The sequence below is a fragment of the Pithys albifrons genome, chromosome 3, assembly GCF_047495875.1.
Source record: "Pithys albifrons albifrons isolate INPA30051 chromosome 3, PitAlb_v1, whole genome shotgun sequence".
NCBI lineage: Eukaryota > Metazoa > Chordata > Aves > Passeriformes > Thamnophilidae > Pithys > Pithys albifrons.
Genome location: NC_092460.1, coordinates 45,975,031 through 45,997,294, shown reverse-complemented (window position 1 = coordinate 45,997,294; position 22,264 = coordinate 45,975,031). Strand labels below are relative to the sequence as shown.

Here is a 22,264-nt window from a genome sequence, read left to right as displayed (position 1 = left end):
GCAATCATGGATAAAATCCTCAAAAGCTGCATGTCTGATGCAATTTGTCATGGCTGTGTGTGAGGAAGAAGTCCCAGAGACCTGCAGACTCTCCAGCATCCTGTGTCCAGCTGGGCTGAGGAAAATGGCAAAGAGCTGGTGGCAGTTTTAATTCTGTGGAGCAAAACCTTGGGAATGTGTTGCTCTGTCTCCTGGAATTCCACATAGTGCAATTCCACAGGGAGAAATATGGGCACATGGGGTGGTGAGTGTTCTGCCCCTGGTGTTCTGGGCATGCTTGGGCATTCTTTGGAGCCAGGAATAACTGGGGAGGGGGTGGGAGGAAGGCAAGGGAGTGGATTGGTGTGAAAGAACAGGATTGATTCCCGCTTGCCTATCACTTCCTACATCGCTGCTGGAGGTGTCAGGGTGAAACTGTCCCTTCCTTCCCAACCACTTCTGGAGGTTTGCAGCTTGAAGAGGAAGAAGAAGGGAGAAGAACACAGGATGCCTTGCTGCTTTTGTGGCTGAGATGACAACCAGAGTAGCTGTGGACGTCTCCTTGCCTCTGGTGCTTCCATGGTAGCCACAGGCCTGCATTCCAAGATACCTTCCCCTTGCCCCTCCTTTTTCAGTCAGATACTTAATGATGCTCTTACCAATGAAGCTGTGATGGTCCTGGTGTCCATGCAATGATTTTGAAGTCCTGATTCCACTTTGCAGGGTGCAAGCCTGGTGGCATTTTGGTTAATGAATTTTCTGGTCATAACTCCTTAACCCACCAGGCTGTAAGTAACGTGTGTGTGGAGCATGGCATGAGGAATGTATTGCACCAGTGAAACGTGTCATAAAGGGTCTTTTTTGGGTTCTGTTAGTGCCTTGTTCCCATTCCTTGGCTCGAGGAGGGTTTCTGTGTGCAGTCTGAGCATGGTGACACTGCCTTGTGCTGCTGTTTATTTTGTCTGTGTTCATAAAGAGCAGCAAACCTTCCTTTTCACCTCTGCCAGAAATGGGCCAAATTCACTTGCACTGGAGTTACACAAAATGTGCTTTTTCGTAGGAAACGTGCTGATCAATGCAGAACGCTTTTTCTGTTTGTCTTCCAAAAGAAAGCATGGCTTGTGCAGCATTTCATACAGTAAAAGAAACCAAAAAATCACATGTAGCCACTTGTCTTCGTGTCTGTGTGTGCTTAGAATTGCTGTGAACAACATAAACAAATCAGGGCCCAGTGCCAACCAATCTATGTGGATTGATATTCTTTTGTTATTTATTTCTCTCCCTCCTTCCAGGCATGAATTGAATTCTCCATGTGCATGTCTCAAGCAGTTTTTTGGTCAGAGACATTTTCATATATAGTTTTTTCCTGTCTGCTTAGGTAAAGAATTGCAAGGGCATGGGAATTTGCTTGTAGGGACCCGGCTAGGAATTCCTCTGGTAAAAAGGAGGTCTCAGCTGCTGCACCTGCTGCCTGTGCTGAGCTCCAAACACCATTTAGGGAGTAGCAGCAGAGGGGAGGGAGTGTGTTCTCCTCTCTCTGCCTTCCCAGTGATTTATACTCCTCTCTGCATGGCATAAATCACAGAATTCCTGAGCCTGTCATGACATGGGCCAGGTGGGCCACAGAGCTGGGGAGCCACCATTATTTTCTAAGCTCTCTCTGCCTTTTGGCTGGGGAAAAGAGTAGTTAGTGTAACTTTCAGATGAACTGAAGTGCTCTTGGAATTCCCAGGCTCATATTTATTTCATTGTCTTGAGTTTCTGCTTGCTGGGAATGTGAGGATTCCTTAGTGGAAAGTCCTGAGCCCAGTGATTGCAGGGCAGGGATGACCAGAGCTGCTGTGTGAATTGCCTGCAAATAAACTCACCCAGTGCCCTTCCTAAAGCATGCATTAAGTCACTGCCTGAAAGTGTAACATTATTCCACTTTAGTGGGTAACTAAATAGATCTGAATGGCATCTGGTTTGTGCCTTGCAGGTTGTGGTGGGAGACAAGGTGGTGCTGATGCCTGTGAATGCCGGGCAGCCCCTCCATGCCAGCAACATTGAGCTTCTGGACAACCCTGGCTGCAAAGAGGTGGGTTTGGCCCCAGGGCAGAGGGGCAGTGCTGCTCTGGGAGTGCCACAGGAAGGCTGGCAGAGCTGGGATGGTCCAGCCTGGAGAAGGGAAGGCTCCGGCGTGAGCTGATTGTGGCCTGAAGGGAACATACAAGGAAAGATGGAGAGAGACTTATTTCCAAGGGCCTGGAGTGCCAGGACAAAGGGAGTGGTTTCAGACTGACAGAGAGCAGGGTTAGATGGGATATTGAGAATAAATTCCTCCCTGTGAGGGTGGGCAGGCCCTGGCACAGGTTGGGCAGAGAAGCTGTGGCTCCCTCATACCTGAGATGAACTCAGTTGGTTAAAACTTGGTTGTAATAATGCCAAGGTCATGGGTTCAATCCCCTGTGTGGGCCATTGACTTAAGAGTTGGACTTGATGATCCTTGTGGGTCCCTTCCAACTCAGAATAGTCTGGGATTCTGTGATTATAGAAGGAGCACATTCACATATCAATTATGAAGTGTCCCAGGCCAGGTTGGATGGGGCTCTGAGCAACCTGGGACAGTGGAAGGTGTCCCTGCCCATGGCAGGGGGTGGAATGAGACGATTTTTAACATCTCTTCCAACCCAGGCCGTTCCATGATTCTATTCTATGATATGTTGCTCTTTTCTGATAACCAGAACCCACCAGGGGCTCTAAGCCAGTATTAAACTTTGGTTGCAGCTTGGCCTCAAAACACCAAGATGAAATATTCTTGGTGCAGTTGTGCCTGGCACTGAAAGCTTTGTGAGGTCTCCTTGAGTATCTCAAATCTCACTGATGTACATCCCTGTCCAACATCTCTTCAGGATGTTTCTGGTTGGTTGTCAACAGAGCATTTTGCCCACTCTGTCTTTTCCAATATCAGCATCATTCCCGTGGGAAATCTTCAGGCCCCCTTAGGAACTGCACAGATATGTAGCTCAGCCATGTCCCCTCCCATCCTATGTGTGGAAAACAGAATGTCTCAAAAAGAAAAGAACACCCCCTAAGACTTTAATTGGGGTTGGATTTTTCTTCTTTGTCTCTGAAGGTAAATGCTGTCAACTGTAACACCAGCTGGAAAATCACTTTGTTCATGAAATTCAGTAGCTATCGAGATGATGTTCTGAAAGGAGTAAGTATGATTTTTAAATTTTTTTTTTTTTAATCTGAAAAAGTCAGACTATGTTTGGCTGTAGAGAAACATTCCATGGTGAATGAAAGAAGAAATGAGGACCTCATGGAGCTGATGAGGATCCCTCGGCACTGCCCTTCAACAGGCAGACTGTTTTCCCTTTGTGTTTTTGTCTTATTGCATGAAATTTGGGTTGTGGAATTCAAGCCCAGGGTGGTGAGAGTTCTGTACAGAATAGCTGTGACACTTTTATGCCCAGATGTTAAAAGTGGTGTGAAGGATTACAGGAGCCATGAAAGATGCCAATAGCTGCAATAAGACAGCATTACTTTAAATGCTGAGCTGTTGTGCAGTTTCTTGCCTCCAGATCAGTCTCTGAGGTAATCACAGTTCCATTTGAAAGATAGACTTAATTTGTCCTCACATGTACCTTCATAAGTCATTATCCACCGGCTCCTTTTCAGTGGGCATTGAGGCACCAGCAGTATTTGAGGAGGAATTTGAAAGGGAAAAGGGTATATTTGTGTGGAGCCATTTGGGGATTGTGTTTCAAGCCTTGGGGAGAGGCAAAAGGAAACAAAAATGATGCCAGTAGAAGAAAAAGAGGAGGTGCTGGTGTTGGTTGCAGAGTAGATGAGTTGAGATAATATGATATTAGAAAAATCTCTTCACTGTCCCTAAATAATAAGGGGGATTAGAAATAAAAAAAATCAATTTATTAAGGTTATATATAAGGTTAACTAGAATTAAGTCACTCTTATGTTAATTGTTGCCCACTTCTCATACAGATACAGAAAATGAGTCCAGCAGCTTTGCTGACCACTTAATACTGTTGGTTTTTCACATTGCTATAGGGAGATGTTGTCAGGCTGTTCCATGCAGAGCAGGAGAAGTTTCTGACCTGTGATGAATACGAGAAGAAACAGCACATTTTCCTCCGTACCACGTTGCGTCAGTCGGCCACTTCTGCCACGAGCTCCAAAGCACTGTGGGAAATAGAGGTATTCTGTCCTCTTTTTATGAGTATTTCAGGACCTGAAGGCAGCAGGATTCAGAGAAAAGACTTTACCACAATGTGAGTCATTCACAGCCTGTTGATATCATCCTACACCTCCCCATGACTGTTATTATTTCATGGAGTGCTTTGTGGAGGATGAACCTGGAGAGATGCTTTGTTGCTGTGCCTGGTGGGGAGAGGAGGTTTCCTTGCTCTGCACTGAAATGAGGAAGAGACACATTTAAAATTCAGACTTGACGTAAATGGGGTGATTTTATCAAAGCCAATCAAATGGCACTCGTCTGTCCTGAGTTTGGAGTGTTCGTGTTTAACTTGGTGGTGTAATATAGAAAATGGAAATTTATGGCTGGTGGAGATCTCACAATTGTCATTGAGTCCATTCTGCTGCAGTAGGACACACCAATATCTATTCAAAGTTAGCCTGAATAAAAATGGGATTGTGAAAGAGGATGATTTTGAGAAGGTGATTAACAAATATATATTTCTTCAGCTGAGAAAGATTGAGAATTGTCTCAAATCCTTGTCATTACTTCTTTACCCAAAAGTCCCTCTGTGATGAACAGACTTTGTGCTTGTAAAACAGAGTCCTCAGGCAAATGGTTGGGTTTTGCCTGGTTAAGGACTGTCTGGAATAGAGTTCATTGCACTTGTAGTCATTGGAAATTACTCCTTACAAGAGACAGACACTGCTGGGTTTGAGGAAGGCAAATGACCCACAGCTCAGCCAAGGGGAAAACAGAAATAACCTGTGATATTTCAAGTTATATGGGGATATTTCATCCCTTGAGTGAACATTTTTCAGAAGCCCCTAGTGTTGTCAGAAATGAGACTGGTATAAGTGGTAAAGTAATCTAAGATGGTGTGAATTTTGCTTTTAAACAGTGCTTAGTGGTGCAGAGCAGGTCCACTTGCTTTCTTGAGTTCCAGAGTCACACCATGCCATTTTAAAGCAAAATTTGGCTCAAGGTGCTTGTAGGGAATGAATGAAAGCATGAAAGAAAGCATGGAAAGTCAGCACAGAGTCCCTCTCTGTGGCAGACTGTTTGTAATGGTGTGGTTCCCAGGATTTCAACTGGAATGAACTGTCAGAAATGTCAGTAATCTCAGTATGAGCATCATTAAAATCTGTATTTCTCCTCCTTTCAGGTTGTCCATCATGACCCATGCAGGGGTGGGGCAGGGCAGTGGAACAGCCTGTTTAGGTTTAAGCACTTGGCAACTGGAAACTACTTGGCTGCAGAGGTAAGGATGCCAGTTAAACATTTTATTTTGGATTTGCACCTTGGCTGGTCATTATCTGGTCCTGTGTGTTAAGGCAAAATAGTGTTGTGCTTCCCCAAAAGACCAGTATTTGTCCTTAAAATTAAAATATGGCTTTTGACAAGCAGGTGACACCAAGTTTATGAAACGGCACAGCCTTGGGTTTTTACATGGTTGTAAGAAGCTGTGAGTTTTTTAAGCCATCTCTAATCCATATTTACACTGGTCTGTGCCCAAGTTATGTATCAATGGAATGAAAAGCAGGTGGTTTTTTTTCCCCACTGATTTAGTTGGGTCTGTCCAGGATTGCTTCTTTTAACTTTATGCTTTGAAGTCCGAGTGTGAGAATTTACTACAAGAGCCAGTTATAAATCACTGTGTGATAGGGAATCCCTGCAAAAAGACTTGCTCTGACTGGGTTGGGTTACATTTACAGCAGTGCCACTTCTCTGTGCAGAAAATTCAGTACTCCCAGGGTGCTGCCTTCATTTTCCAGCTCCTGTCACAGCCTGCACTGATTTCAGGGTGAGAGCAAAGAGGAGCTATCAAACCTTTACTTATTTCTAATTATGTGAAAACTAAAATCATAAACAGTGGACTGCTAATAATAGATAATTTTTAAGAGGCAACCAGCACTCCCCCCCAGGAGTGGGAGTGTTTTCCTTTCTGCTTACAGTGAGGTGCTCCCAGTGGAAAGATTCTGCTCAGACTAGCTAAGCTGATGGAGAGTCAGGAAAGACAAAAAATCCCCACTTATCATAGAATCACAGAATCATAGAATGGATTGGGTTGGAAAAGACCTCCGAGATCATAAAGTCCAACCCTTGGGCCAACTCCACTCCCTTTACCAGATCATGGCACTCAGTGCCATGGCCAAGCTCAGTTTAAAACCCTCCAGGGATGGGGAATCCACCCCCTCTCTGGGCAGCCCATTCCAATGCCTGAGCACTCTCTCTGCAAAGAAGTTTTTTCTGCTCTCCAGCTTCAATTTTCCCTGGCAGAGCTTGAGCCCGTGCCCCCTTGTCCTATTAGTGAGTGCCTGGGAGAAGAGACCAACCCCCACCTGGCCAGAACTTCCCTTCAGGGAGTTCCAGACAGTGCTGAGGTCACCTCTGAGCCTCCTCTTCTCCAGGCTAAACACCCCCAGCTCCCTCAGCCTCTCCCCACAGCACTTGTGCTCCAGTTCCTTCTCCAGCCTCGTTGCTCTTCTCTGGCCCCGCTCCAGCCCCTCAATCTCTTGCCTGAACTGAGGGGCCCAGAACTGAACACAACACTCAAGGTGTGGCCTCCCCAAGGCAGAGTCCAGGGGAAGGGTCACTGCCCTGGGCCTGCTGGCCACGCTAGTTTGGATCCAGGCCAGGATCCCCTTGGCCTTCTTGGCCACCTGGGCACACTGTTGGCTCCTGTTGAGCTTCCTGTCCCTCAGTCCCCCCAGGTCCCTTTCTGCCTGGCTGCTCTCCAGCCACTCTGTGCCCAGCCTGGAGCGCTGCAGGGGGTTGGGGTGGCCAAAGGGCAGGACCTGCACTTGGCCTTGTTGAACTTCATCCCATTGCAATCAGCCCATCTCTCCAGTCTATCCAGATCCCTCTGCAGAGCCCTCCTGCCTTCCAGCAGGTCGACAGTTATCTGTGCTCCTGCAGCACAGGGACATTCCCCATGGCTTGATTATCAACAGCCTCACACTTTGCCACCACCTGGTTTTGTTTAAGCTCCCATGGTAAAGATGGGAGGGGAATAATGAGTGCAAACACAGGAGCAAAATTCCCAGCTCTTTGAAGCATTCTGTTGTTGGCTGAGGCTTCTGTCACAGTCTGAGCTGTTCTAAATCAGGCTGATCACTGTTTGTAATTGTCTTTTTCTTACTTCATCCTCCCCTGAAATCAACTTGATGTGTGCCATGGAGACTTCTGCAGTGGGATCTCCCCTGGGTGAACCCTCAGACAATGAGCACAGGTGTCCTCCCCTGGGGGTCTCACACCTTTTGTGCTCTGCCTTCTCTCCTCCTCTGAGGCTTCCTGTGTAAACTGGTCCTTCTGGTTTGGCACTTGTGAAGGGATCCCACTGCAGCTGGTGAGGGCCAGGGGATGATCTGGGGGCTAAGAAAATCCTGGATTTTCCTTCAATTTGAAGATATTTGCCTCAGAAGATCCAGTAATTTAAAACTGATAGACTTAAAGGTGCTTCTATACTACAATAAGTTAAAAAAGTGAGGCAATTGAGTTAACATAGCTGAGTACTTGTAAATCTAATTCTTATAAACTTGAGAGAATAAACTCAGGATGTGAAAGTCCTCAATTCCGTTTTCCTTACAGTCAATCACCCACCTTTTGTTTTCTTTCAAAGACCTCTGGTACCTCTGACTCCTGATGCAGTCTCAAGTAGCAGCATTTTCTTTAATCCTCTCTCCACTTGACATTATTTAGCCTAATTTTAATCACTGTGCTTTGAAGTTCTTTCAGACCTACTAATACCTTAAAGCAACCTTGATCCTTCTCCCGGGCTCTGGGCTGAAGATGAGCCACCCTGAAAGGAAGGGGGGACATTGGTTGTTGCATTGTCATTGTCCTGCTGCTCTGGCACATCAGATGTGTGTGTGTGTGTGTGTGTTCTCACACTGAAGAAAGGGTTTAGTGTTTGGTGGTGGGACTGAGGAGCTTGGAAATCTGGGTGGTGGTAATCATGTCCAACACTAGAAACATTAAGCCAAAGGCTCAGACATTCCCAAAACGCTGAAATAGTTGAAAAATTGGAACAAAATGCACAGCTGAAAAATTGGAAAGGGAAACTGTCACCTTTGGAGACAGTGGGAGCTCCTCTGTTAGTGACAGAAGGGCTTGATTCCACCCAAAAGAATCTTTAGCAGGAGATTCAGGCACTAAGCCACCAGCTGAGATCCAGAGTGTCATTCTCATCTTCAGAGTCACCAATCCCTTAGAAGTTCTGAGAAGGTTCTTTTTTTAGCCGTGGGTACAGCAAAATGACCCAAGTTGTTTCAAATCTTGGTATTTGTAAAAAAGAGGTTGTGAGGGTATGTGAAAATTGGATGTTTCATAGTAACAAAGGTTTTCCCAAAAGACTTTTCAGTACATGCAGAACATCCCCAAAATCTCTGTGTGTGTGTGGGATGGAGCTTGTTTTACTCAACCAGCCTCTGAGGTGTTGCAGGCTGGGACCACACAGCTGTGCCTTTCTCATGAGCACACAGAACCTTTGCAATATTCCAGATAAAAATCACTTGGAAGTGAGTCTCAGCTTATCCATAACATACCCCATGGATATTGTTCACAGAATCATAGAAAGGATTGGGTTGGAAAAGACCTCCGAGATCATCAAGTCCAATCCTTGGGCCAACTCCAGTCCCTTTACCAGATCATGGCACTCAGTGCCACAGCCAAGCTCAGTTTAAAAACCTCCAGGGATGGGGAATCCACCCCCTCTCTGGGCAGCCCATTCCAATGCCTGAGCACTCTCTCTGCAAAGAAGTTTTTTCTGCTCTCCAACTTCAATTTCCCCTGGCAGAGCTTGAGCCCGTGCCCCCTTGTCCTATTGCTGAGTGCCTGGGAGAAGAGACCAACCCCCACCTGGCCAGAACTTCCCTTCAGGGAGTTCCAGACAGTGCTGAGGTCACCTCTGAGCCTCCTCTTCTCCAGGCTAAACACCCCCAGCTCCCTCAGCCTCTCCCCACAGCACTTGTGCTCCAGTCCCTTCTCCAGCCTTGTTGCTCTTCTCTGGCCCCACTCCAGCCCCTCAGTCTCTTTCCTGAGCTGAAGGGCCCAGTTTTCCACATGTGCAGCATCTCCAGTTCTGTGATTCCTAACCTGGGTAATTTGTACTGAGCTATATTAACATTTGCTGTTAAACAGAGATAGGTGTGCCCACACACATATTCAGGATAAGTCTGGCATTCCAAATCCCCTCCTCACGTGAGATGGATGTGGCTAAAATAATTACAAAATACATGTGCATGCATCAAATCACGTGCCAGTCTCAGATCCTGCAGCAGACAATAGATAAGCCACAGTGCATTGTTTGTGAAACCTTGTGAACATGTAAATAATAATAATAATAATAATAATGATAATAATAATAATAATGATAATAATCACAGTGGGAGGAAAAACCTGTGATAATTCTGGTTTACTCAGCTGAATAAGTTGATTAGAGGTACCTGATACCTTGGCCAAGATATGGCAGTAGAGCTGGTGAGGTGTAATTGTCTCTAACACCAAGTTATCTGTGCTATACTAAATTAAGAGAATGCAGGTAAGGCAGCAGCCTCAATATTTGCATTTTGTGCTTTTGTAGAATCCTGTCCATAAACAAGCAAGAAAACTTCTGGCTTCCTTGGAGGGTTCTCTTTCTGTAAGGCTGAAAGGAAAGGGTTTAAGTTCTAAAATTCATCAGCTCTGAGCAGAGTTCTGTTCAAAGCTCTTCTTAAAATCTCAGACAAAACATCCTTCCAACTTTGAGATTTGGGGTTTTTGGCACTAAACACACAGAGGAGTTTCTTTTGCAGGTGGGGATGACTGAAACCATCTGGCCTGGGCAGCACAGGGTTACACACACATATTTCTCTTGTCTTTCTTGAATAATTCCTTCCCAGATTATCTCACACTACTTTATGTCAAAATTGCCCCCAAACCAGCCCTTTCTTCTCAGAGAAGTTTATGTATCATTCACTTCAGATTGAGAATTGCTGCTAAACTTTGCTTTTAAATGGACTTCTGTTATGTCTCAATATTGAGTCCACTGCAAGGGTATTGGAATAGAGGATCTTTAAGTTCCCTTCCAACCCAAACCATTCTGTGATTAAAAACATTACCCTGCCATGTGATAATATTGTTATAATAATTTATTTATCCCAGTGGGCAAAGCCCAACTTTTCCATAATAAATTTAATCCTGTTGTACAAATGCCTTGATTTGGATTATGGTGAAGAGAACTGAGTTAATTCAAACTAAGCTGATAGTTCAAGTTAATATTGATAGAAAACTTATGGTGAAGAGAACTGAGTTAATTCAAACTAAGCTGATAGTTCAAGTTAATATTGATAGAAAACTTATGGTGAAGAGAACTGAGTTAATTCAAACTAAGCTGATAGTTCAAGTTAATATTGATAGAAAACAAGCCTCTCCTGCCTTCTGAGCAGGACATAGTAAAGAATGTCACAAGAATAGAAAACAAAGCATTTAGTAAGATTTTAAGAAGATTACATATTTGGATGGGTAATAATATCCTCAGCATTAGCTGAGATAAAATTCAAATTAGCTCTTAAACTGGAGGCTGTAAATCAGGATTAACCTCTTGGAGAAACTTTTCTCTGTAGTTTTATGGCCTTTTCTTCCACCTCCTTAAACTGGTGTGGAAAATGGGAGTCCTGCATAGGATGTTTTATTAAGGCAGATGGAATTGAATATTTCAAGTCCATAATTTAGGCCTTTTGTTACCCAGTTTTTGGAAACTGGACAAGTGACAGAGATTATTTGTATTTAGACAGCAAAAAAAGGAAGCAATGTTATTTTGGGGGATGACATGGAAGCAAAGCTTGGCAGAAGAACTTTCTCCTGCCCACGATGCAGCTCAGGCAGCGGAGGAGAACACAATGGCAGATGCTCTGTGGGAAATAACTGGGTGCAAATGGGCTCGTTTCACAGACTGCAGGTGCCTTTGGCTGATGCCCTGAGAGACCCCAACAAAGCAGGACTCTGAGCCAAGTTAGTGTGGGATAAGATAAAAAGTGAAAGTCCTTTAATATCAGGCCTATTGACGCTGGTTTCTATGGTTTTTATAGTATGGTCCACCCAATCCCCTGTTCACACATCTCTCAGTCCAGCCCCATCCTGCCCCTGGTCACACCTTCTCAAAATTTGAGTCTGGGGTCTCTCTTCATCATTTTTGCTTCCTCAGCACACACAGGGCTTGGAGGTTTTCCAGTGTTCTTAGGCCCAAGGCTGTTAGCTAACGTTTATGTTTCATTCTGCAGGCCTTTCAGATAGTCTTCAGTTTTCTGCCTTGAAGAGAGTCTAAACAACTAAAAGAGTTTGAGCTACTGGTTTGTGGCATAGCTTGGCATGTATAAACATTAAACTTAAGCTGCTGGAAATATTAACACACTAAATTTGCCTTTTACTACAGTTACAAGTTCTTCTAAAATCTATAAAAATGAAAAAATGAAAAAATCAAAAACCCTTTAGGCATCAGGCTGGAGAAGAGTCTGCAGACCAGAGGAGGTGCCAGGAGGTGGCAGCATCCACCAAGGCCATCACACACTCCATCTGTTGGTGCTGCAGGACCTCCCCACCTGAGGCTGCTTCAGAACCCCCTTTGGAGCTGCTTTTGCCCAGTCTCTTCATTCAGTGTTCATACAGCACTGAGACGAATTTCTGACTGTTGGGCTCAGTGGTCAGAGGGGGTTTGCCAAGGTGAGGGCTGAACTCAGCGCTGGGAGCCTGATGTGTCCTCTCCACTGTCTCAGAGCAGCAGTGTGGGTTTGCTCAGAGCTCTCTGAGGAGTGCAGGATAACTCCTAGCTCTGCATGGAGAGATGGAGGAGACCCAGAGACTGGAGGAGAAGGATGGATTACTGATTTACAGAGCCAGTCTGACCTGTTCTGCAGTCTTGGACGTGGCTTTTGAAAGTGGCAGAGTGAGAAGCTGCCCATTTAGCAAACTCCAGAGCTGGATTTTCCCAAGGTTTTTAAGAATCTTGAGAATACAGCTGAATTCCTTGACCTGACTTGCTGTGAGTTCGGTGGAAGTTACATTTCGACCTGTCAGTGTGCAAATCCCTCTATAAATCTGGCTCCTGAGAATGGATTTTTGTTCCCCTCTCAGCCACTAGACCTGAGAGTGTGTTCAGCACTGCTGTTAGTCCTGCCTGAGCTGGCACAGCCTAGTTTACACACAGGCTTTGGGAGGAAGGAAGTGCAAACCATTAACACAGCATTTATTGTCATCTGCTCACTGTAAAGACTTCTGTTACTACAAATACATCTTCTGGTATTGCATTTTGATGTGTCCCAAACCAGCAAATGCATTATTTTGTTGTTGTTGTTTATTATTTCAAGATTACTTGAGAAGCTTTTATGCAATTATATTCATGCCTCTCTATTTGTGCTGCCTGGTGGAGGTTTACAAATCTCCCCTAATTTGCTTTTCTTGTTTGTTGGGGTTTTGTGTGCATGTGGCTTTTGTTTGTTTGGGTTTTTTTTTACCAGTAAAACTATCAGCCATCTCTATTTCAGTCATGTTTAGTTATTTTTGTGAGGACCACTGAAGGGGTGTGGAATATTAATATTTAGAACACAACTCTTGGAGAGATGAGGATGGATTTTTGATCCAGGTTCCTGTGGAGCTGCTGAAGCTCAGACTGAGGTTGTGGCTCAGCATTTAGGTCAGACTAAGGAGTTTTTAAGCTCTGCTCACATGATGATTGTCAGGAACCCTGTGCCAATTCCGTGGCAGGTTTGAATAGAGTTTATCAAGGTAAAGTCCTAGCCAGGCTTTCTCTGGCAAGTTAATGAGGTGGCAGAAGTCCTTTGAATACCACTGAGGTCTTTGAAACTGTGCAAAAGTCCTTTGGATTTATCGAGAGCTAATCAGTAGGACATTAGCAAAGAACAAAGCAAGCCTAATGAAGATGAAAGATTTGAAAAGTGGATTATTCTTCTTTTGTTCTGGCTTTTTTCCTCCCCTGAAACACTTGTCCTTGTTGAGTGGGTAACAGGCTGGTTATCAAATGAAATGGGAACTGTTTGCATGTGTTGAATTAGATCCTTTTATTCTTTGTCTGTCAGGGTTTCCTTTATAAATGCAGGTTTTAACCAAGTCATTAAAATGCTCATTTAGCTGAAATTTGACAATGTAATTCTTTCCCTGACAAGATGCTTTAAATATCCTTTACCTAGTCAACAAAATTTGATTAAAACTAGCACGGGTGTTTCTTTCCTCAAACTCCTCTTTCCTCCTCTTCATTGAGTGTCCCCAAATACCCTTTTGGGCACTTCCCATGCATTTCTCCAAGAAAGCAGCATTCAACATAGATGTGAAGTTCCAAACTGTGTGTCCACAGTTGCTGAAAACTGAACAGCCATGAGGAAGCTGAACCCTCAGTTTGTGGTACTTTTTTCTCTCCCATCCATGGGAAGGTAAAAAATTCCTGTACTTAAGTTTGTTGAAAAACAAGCAGTGGAGGATTAGGGTTTCTAGATTATTCTGCATTGGGAAAGAAGCTGTTGAAGATACACTCTAAAAAGATATACTCTAAATATATATATATATATATATAAATCTATATAATCAAGCTATTCCAGTAAGGATTTATGCAGTCACACTTGCCATGCAGCTTGCAGTGCATCATGTTATTCCTGAATATTGGCTGCAGGCACCTTCCAGTGGCATTCTGCAGGAATATTCAGTATTTCAGCTCCACTTCTGTAACTGCAGCTCCAACACTCCCAGTGACACAGAAAAACTTGAAGGCTGTTGAGCTTTAACGAGACCTATTTCAGCACAGGATTCTTCCCTTCTAAACACCTGCAAAGAATTGCACTTGTTTTCATTAGCAGCGAGGAGAAACAGATTAATGGTGTTGTTTTCAAGGATTCTTTTGTTTTGGAGGCTTGTTGAAGAAGGTGGAAGTGATTTTCAATCAGAAAAAGCAGTAGATTTTGGAGAGTTAAGGCTGTCATTGTGTACCTGGATATTGAGAAGGACTCAGAACAGGTGTAGGATGACACAACCCTACACGATTTTTTCTCCCTTCACCTGAAAATGTAGGATGGGAGAACAGCTAATAATCTGTTTTTCAGAAATCCTCAGCACCAACAAGCTCAGCTGGAAGGGAAATGAAAGTGGAACTGCCAAGCACAGCTGAAAATGGGGCCATGAATGTCAACCCTCAAACTGTTCTGTCATCAGCCTCTCAAAACTTCCTCCTTATTTTTATTATTTCTGTACCAGAGGGGCAGGGAGAGCCATCATTAAGGATGGAGTTGATTTTTAACTGGTGTCTTCTGTCTCCCTCACCCTCAGTCCACACAGGAACTATTTTGGAGATTTGAGGGCAATCTGTTCTGTGGTGTTTAAAGCAGGCAAGAAGTGTCGTGGGAGGGAGATTTTCCTGCTTTCTCTTGTTGTGGCTGTATTTTTTTTTAAATCATTATGTTGAAAGCAGGCAGTGAAAGATACCACAATTCAAGACAACTCCAGCTCTTCAGTGAAACCCTGCAGGTCAACCCTTGGTCATTTCTGTGTTAGCACATCAAGTTATGGCACAGAGGGAAGGTTTTTTCAGCAATATCTAAAAGTTTCCTGCCTTTCTTCAGGTGGGAGGAGATGGCTTTTATTTTTTGGAGTGGGGTAAAGGGATGTAAATGACAATTATTAATAAAAATCTTACAAGCTTAACAAAAGCTCTTCACATTAATTGTCTGTGTAATGTTGGATGTCTGATAACATGATATCGAAAAGCTTTCCTGGCATTCATTCATCTTGCCCTGTGCAATTCCCTTCTGGCTCTTCCACACTGACAATGCCAAATTCAAGCCAAAAAAAAAGCCTGTGCTTATCTGTAAGACATGCACATGCTGGGATTGCTTAAGAACTGAATTGCCTTCTGTAACTTCAGCATTTTCAGGGAATATTGGTAAATATTGAGGCCAAAATGCTTTCTTTCTGTAAATCAAACCTTGAAAGGTTTCATGTGCAGAAAGTGAGTGGGTGTGTGTTTGTTTATTTGAGGATGTCTCTGCCCACATAATCACTCATCTTATGGGCTCCATATTTCCCTTGTCAAAAGCAGAATCATATTAAAGGCTGTTAAATAGTAATGCTTTACACTTATTATTATGCAGTGTCTTTCACTCAAGCCTTTCATATTACTTGCTTGATAATCCTGGTAAGAAATAGAAAGGATTATCCCCATTAATAATGGTTGAACAGAACCATGGTGCAGTGAAACACCTGTCTGGGGTGGCACTGCCATCCCTGCTTCACAAATGGGTTAATGCTGAGCTCATTGTCTTCCTGTAGAACTTCAGTGGGCATAAAGAGAGTCAGATTTTATCTCAGTGTCAGTCCTGGAAGTGATTGCATGTCTGTGTGTTCTCTTCATCCTCCTCCTTAGTTTGAGTTATTTGAGGTGCCTCTGGAGTGAAATGATTACAAGCTGCACTTTTTGGAGGTGAAGGCAAAGCTGATTAAGTCAGTCAGAGATTGAGTTGGTAATTCTTATTCTCTCATTCTTGTGCAGCTTCTAAACCCTCCCCTGTCCTTCTCTCATCACACCCAGCCAAACCAAACCCTTTCCCCCAGTTAGGAAATGTCTAAAAGCTGCAAAATACAACATTTGACTTCTTTTCTCTTCCAGCTTAACCCACGCTATCCAGAGGGGAATAACGAAGGAAAAGCCTTGGTAAGTGGAATTTCTATGTTGCTGTGCCTGGCATGTGCAGGCCCTTCAGAGCTTTCCTTTTACTGAACATGTGGGACATCTTTGCAAGGATCCAAACTGTCCCTGCTGCAGCACGGGTGGTTTTTTTGCCTGTACAACAGCAAGACCACGGTGGGTTAATTCTAACTAGCAAGGCAGTGGTTTAGAATGTGTGAAGGAGGTGGAGTAAAGACTTGGGGGGGGATCTTATTGTCACTAAGACAACAAATATTCAAAAAAAAAGAGTCACTCCTCCATCAGATTCATGAGACTGCCTTGAAAACATTGAGATCTTTTTCTTCAAAAAAAATCAGTGTAATTTCTTTCTGCTTGCCTTCTGGCTCTTGTTCTTTAAGAGGATGTGTTTTAAAGTTTTACTCAGCACGGGGAAGAATTTTTTTACTTTCCATTTCTTACATAATCCCATGCCTTGAGGACTGCAATTTTAATAAAAATTGAGACTTTTGTAGGAGCTGACCACATTAGTTTTCTGTCTTCAGTGATATTTGGTAATGGAGGTAATACAGCAATAACAGCTCAGCTGTCTACAGAAATGAGACTTCTCTCTTCCAAAATACAGAACTTCCACCAGTTGTTTCTCTTTTGTGTTGGAATGACACTTGAGGTCTTTGGAGCTTTGTAGCCATGTCAATTCATCTAAATATTTAAATAGTTAAATATTCCCTGGACTGGGTAATGAAGAAGGCACAAGAGTAAACCTGGACATGGATGTGAAAGGTGACTTCTCTAACAGTTTGGCTTATCCTTCCTGGGTCTTGGTTTCAACTAAAAACCCAGACCAAATAAATCATGATAGAGAAACACTTCCAATAAAAAAAATTAATCAAAGCTTATCGATGATCAAAACTGATGTCTCTGTGGGAATTTTAACGTTCTTGTGAAAAATGGTCTGTGAAAGAACTTCTAGGAATTTTTGGTAACACCTCCATGCAAATCCAAGCCTACAGGCACTTGTAGCATGGTAGAAATCCCTTTGGATCCTTCCCCCTTTGGAGTCTTGTTGGAAATGCCAGGAGTCAGCAGTGTTTTAAACCTTCATTCTGCCCTTGAGCCATCCAATGGAGAAACTTCACATCCCTGTGCAAGAATTTTTGACATTGCAGTGATACAGAGCTTTGAATTATCCCTTAAAAGTGCAAGAATCTTGTCGTGTTTGGGGTTCTTTAAGGGTCACCTGTGTCAGTCTGGTATCCCATAGCTCCTAACCTGAAGCACAGATGTTTTCCTTGCCCCATGCTTATCATCCTGTCCCTCTGCTCAGCCCTGAGGCACATCTGGAGTGCTGTGTCCAGCTCTGGCTCCTCAGGACAAGAGGGACATGGAGCTCCTGGAGCAGGTCCAGCAGATGCTGCAGAGATGCTGAAGGGTTTGGAGCATCTCTCAGGGACAGCTTGTTGTCCATCACAACCACCAGGTCCTTCCCAGCAGGTCACCCCCATCCTGTGCTGGTGCCCTGGGTTATTCCTCCCCAGGTACAGACCCTGCATTTGCCTTTGTTGAATTTCAGACAGTTCTCTGTCCATCTCCAACCTGTCAAAGTCCTTCTGAAGGGCTGCCCAGCACTCTGGGGAATTGGCCACTCCTGGGGCTGTTCAGCCTCCAGAAGAGACACTGAGAGGGGACCTCCCCCTTGTCTGTCAGTGCCTGCAGGGAGGTGGCAGAGCATGGACCAGGCTCTGCTCGGGGGTGCCCAGCAATGGCACAAGAGGAACGGGCAGGAACTGATGCCCAGGAAGTTCCACCTGGACATGAGGAAGAACTTCTTTGTTGTGCAGTGACTGAGCACTGAACAGATTGCCCAGAGAGGGTGTGGAGTCTCCCTCACTGGGAATATTCCAGAGCTGTCTGGACACAACCCTGTGCCATGTGCTCTGGGATGGCCCTCCTGGAGCTGGAGGTGGCACCAGATGCCCCACTGTGGTCCCTCCCAACCTGACCCTCTCTGTGGTTCTCTCTTTTCCTTTTCTCTGGCAGGCTGTTGGATAAGGGGCACCAGCTCCTTCCTTGTTGTCTGGGTTTTAAGGCTGCACAGCCAGCTGTGCCTTCAGTGCCCATCCTTAACTCCTAAAGGGGCTTCTTGTGCCTGTTCTCTGCCTGGTTCACGAGTCCTGGTCACAGCTGCTCATACAGCCGGATTTTGGGAAGCAGCAGCAGAGAAGGAGTTTGTGGTGCAGTTTTGGGCACAGACACCTGAGCTCTGTCTGAGTACATCTTTTCTGCCTTGCCTTAAGTGACCCAAAAGTCTGAAAGAGGTTTGGCTGCAGAGAACATAAATATTACTGGAAGTCATTAGGGCTCTTGTTCCCCAGCATTAAAGGTATGTTTGGGCTGCTGTTCATTGCTCATTTATGAGCTGCTCCTTGACTATCCAGCCAAATTGTCTTGTGAAGCACTGCTTTTATTTCTGCTGAAATTTGGCCTTACAATGAGTTGATTAATATTCTCACATCCAAGCTCCAGATGACTTTGTTTTTTTAAATCTGTGATTTCATGGTCTTATCAAAAAAATACTTCATCTCTTGAAGTCCCTGAGGTTGTGGTGTATCATGCATGAAAATATGGTGTTGTGTTGCAGCTCCCATTGCATCCAAAATTGGTGTATTTTATGCTGCAAAGTAGGCTGTTATTTCTAAGCACAGAAATGTGCAGCATCCAGAGGAATGCTCCAAACATGGGGGGAATGACAAGAACTGAGAATCTGTCATTCGTTAGTGCCTTTGTATTAAAGGCTGTCTTTGGAGAGGTTCCTTAACTCCATTTGTCCTCATTTCCATTAGAGTGCTAATTCTAACCAGCTCCAAACTGCCTTTTATTGTGGAGATTTTTCTTAGGATTGAGACTGGTATACATTTACTTTTCTTGTGAAGAAACTGGACAGTTCCACCATGGGCTTCCAGGTGCAATTTAATGTGTCTCTTTTGACTTCTGTTTCTCTTTATGAATTCTAAACATTCTGTAACTCTAACTCTTCTTTTTTGCTGCCAACCCAAGAGATTTTTTTTGTGATAAGCCTTAGAAATATATATACATATTATTTTACCTTACAGGAATTAAGATTATTAAATTATAGTTTATAATATGCAATATGGGTGATGCAGTTTAAACAAGAATAGAGTCAAGGCATTTATTGGGTTTTTTTAAAGGCTTGGTTAGGAAAAAGAATAATCCCCAGCTTTAAAATGTCAGCATCTCTGCAGTCAGAGCACTGGAGAGGCTGGGGGAGAAGGGGAGACAGGGCTGCTGGCACATTATTATTCTCCTGCTGCTGCACACGGGTCTGAATCAGCTCTGAGGGTGCAGACATTGTTTCTTACCGAATGTCTCTGGCTCCAAACAACAGGATGGCAACGTGATGTCTCCTGAAAACGAGATGACTCACACATGAGTCAGCCCTGAAGGTGCTCCAGGAGCTGCTGCTGGGCCGGGCTGGGCTCTGCAAGGGGCAGCAGGAAGGGCTGCTCATCATTCCCTCCATTCCCCCTCCATAGGGAATTTCTCAAATAATTCACCCTGGAGATTTCTGCTCATGTTCACTGCCTGTTCTCTGAGCGCCTCCTAAACTGGGTTAACATCTTGTGCTGCATTTAACAGGCATTTTCACAACTCTGGCTGCTATTAAATTGCATTTCTGCAGAAATCTGTGCTGCAGCTTAATGTATTTATTCAGGAGCAGGGCATTATCCTTGGCTGTCTCTGTGCCACCAGAGGGGCCTCACCAATTGGAATTGGAGATTGGCTTTCCACAAGAAAAGGTATTTCAGGTCTGCCATGGTTTTGGTTTGCTTTTTGTGGTTGAAATGAAGGCCCCTCTGAAAGCAAAACTCCTGAATTTTAGGTGGGATACCGCTCTGGGGTGAATAATGAAGGTTTTGGGGTAGGTCACAGTTCTGTTCAGAGCTGTGGAAAGGGTTGTCTGTTGGGCTGCAGGTCTCAAGAGACACAAATCTTGGTCCATGCCTTTCCTTCCTCCCTGTGAGCAATTTAACTGGTGCACAACGAGAGTGAGGTGGTTCCACCTTCTCCACCTTGGCTGTGGGTCTGACCTGACTTGGGATAGCCCATAACACAGACCCTGTGTTTGTTTTCCCTCAGTGAATTTACTGTTTGCTCATATTTGTGCCCACCCACTTTCTGCTGTTTTACCCACAGTTCTTACACCTCCATCCTCCTGGCATGTCATTCACCCGGTTTTTGGGGTTTTATAAAGTCTTGGGAGTGCTCCTTGGCTGTCTCTGGCCGCATCTCCAACATCTCTGAAACAATTCCATTGGCTTCCTCTTCCTACTGCATTAAGTTGAATTTTTTTCATTTTGTTTTTTTTTACTGAAGCTCAGCAAGACCTTCTTTGGACTTTGTCTCCTGTCAGAGTGTCGTGGTTTAACCCCAGCTGGCAACTAAAATCCCCCCCAAAAACCCCAAACAAAAAAACCCCATACAATTATGAAGTGTCCTTCCTTTTCCCATACCAGTTGTTTCAGTTTGGAAGTTACAGTGGGCAGTTTCTGGGAAACCAGAATTAAAGTTATGGGAAATACCAAAAACTCTGGATGCTCCTGTAAACTATCCTGTGCTACTCAATCCTTTGCAGACCTCTTGAATTTTAAACTGGATTTCCAGTCTCTCTGGTTTGGAAACGTAGGAAGTGGTTTGCATTTCACATCAGACTCTTACTCACCCCTCTTAAGCTCTTCAAAGGATTCTTTTATACTTTAGGTGCCTTGTCAGTTTGGGTCTCACCCAGAGGATGTAAAACACAAGACATATGGAAATCACACAAAAAAAAAATTGATGTTTTCTCAATCCTTGCCTGCATGTTAAATGTTTTTGTGCAATTTTGCTAAGTATTTTTTGGGCATGGGATATGGTAGGATGGGAGTACTGTCAGATGAATTTACTCATATGCAAGACACAGGAGATGGTGGCCTGTTGTCTCAGCAAGCCTTTTTCTCAAAAATTAATGACAGTCCTCTAATGACAAGATGAGCCTCAGAGAAGTTTTTCTGTTTTTTTTCCCCACTGTCTCTATCCTTGATAGAAATAATGGGATGGAAAGCTGGCAATTTTTAGGCTTGATAATGAAAAAAATGGCTGTTTTGGAAGAATTCAAAAAGCACCTCGAAATGAGATGATAAGTAGCTCTTTCTTGGGTGGTTTCACTCAGCCTTGATTTTGTTGCCTAATCTCAATTGTCAATATGGATAATCAAAGCTTTGCCCTTGATTATCCCTTACAGTTTGTTTTTAATCAAGGCACTAATGCACACTGAGTACAGCCTGGCCTTTTAGCTTGCTTTGTACAGCTCTTCCCCAGTACTGCATTAGAAATCATTATAACAGTATTTCAGGTTTCGAGGCTTTGATTCTCTCCTCTTTTGGCTTTCTACATTCCTCTTTTCCTCTCCTTCCATGATACATTTTGTGTACAAGCAGGGCTTTGGGCTGCCAGTCTTTTTAATTGGTGATTAGTCTTTTGTAATATGTGTAACTCAACACCCCAGAGGAGCAGCTTTTACTTACACCAGTGATTCTCTTGGAATCAGGAATAATTTCTTCATGGAATGGGTTGTCAAGCACTGGAAGGGGCTGCCCAGGGAGGTGGTGGAGTCCCCACCCCCGGAGGTGTTCAGGGAATGACTGGATGTGGCACTCAGTGCTCTGGTCCAGTTGTCAACATGGAGATTGGCCAAAAGTTGGATCTTGGAGCTCTTTCCCACCCTAAGTGGTTCTGTGATTCTATGAAAAATGTTCTGCTGTGATTCTAAGCACCTGAAAGGAAAAAAAGAGCAAACTGAAATAAAACAACAATGGATTAGGTGAATTGCTTACTTTTTAAATCCTCTCCCTGCTTGAAAACCACAACAAAAAAATCTTAATTTTCATTAATTCTCTTCTCTCAACTGTGGCCCTTTGCAAATCAGCACCAAGTAAGAACATCCCCAGGGCTGCAGCCTCTCTGTAGCTCTGCCTGAGACCTCACATGCCTGGGGCAAAGCACATCCTTTGTGTTGCTTCTTGCTAGAAGGTGAAAAAACAAAAAAAAAAAAAGAAAATAATAAAATGGCAATTCAGATTGTCTGCAGGGTAATTGGAGACTTTATAATGGGCCTTGATGCAAGCAAATAACCCTTGTGCCTCCTCAGCAGAGAGAGGGAGACCTTCCTGCTTCAAAGAAGAAGCGCCAGGCAGGGGAGAAGATTATGTACACTTTGGTCTCAGTGCCACATGGAAATGACATTGCATCTCTCTTTGAACTGGATGCCACCACTCTTCAGAGAGCTGATTGCCTGGTTCCAAGGTAAAAATAAGGTTTAAAAAAGGGAGAAAATAGTGCTGCACTGACAGGGTTTCTCCCTGGTG

General features: G+C 44.0%; 1 protein-coding gene across 3 annotated transcripts in view; it reads left to right on the top strand.

The window, feature by feature from the left end:
• The window catches only part of ITPR2 (inositol 1,4,5-trisphosphate receptor type 2), a 243,975-nt gene that overhangs the window by 37,161 nt on the left and 184,550 nt on the right, over window positions 1–22,264 (top strand). For 2 of the 3 annotated variants that reach the window (XM_071551611.1, XM_071551614.1), the window contains 6 exons: window positions 1,958–2,056; window positions 3,095–3,178; window positions 4,033–4,179; window positions 5,343–5,438; window positions 15,825–15,869; window positions 22,048–22,202. In XM_071551611.1, coding sequence (XP_071407712.1) covers window positions 1,958–2,056; window positions 3,095–3,178; window positions 4,033–4,179; window positions 5,343–5,438; window positions 15,825–15,869; window positions 22,048–22,202 — 626 coding nt within the window. The remainder of the gene's footprint in view (window positions 1–1,957; window positions 2,057–3,094; window positions 3,179–4,032; window positions 4,180–5,342; window positions 5,439–15,824; window positions 15,870–22,047; window positions 22,203–22,264) is intronic. The other variant, XM_071551613.1, reaches the window with a different exon arrangement.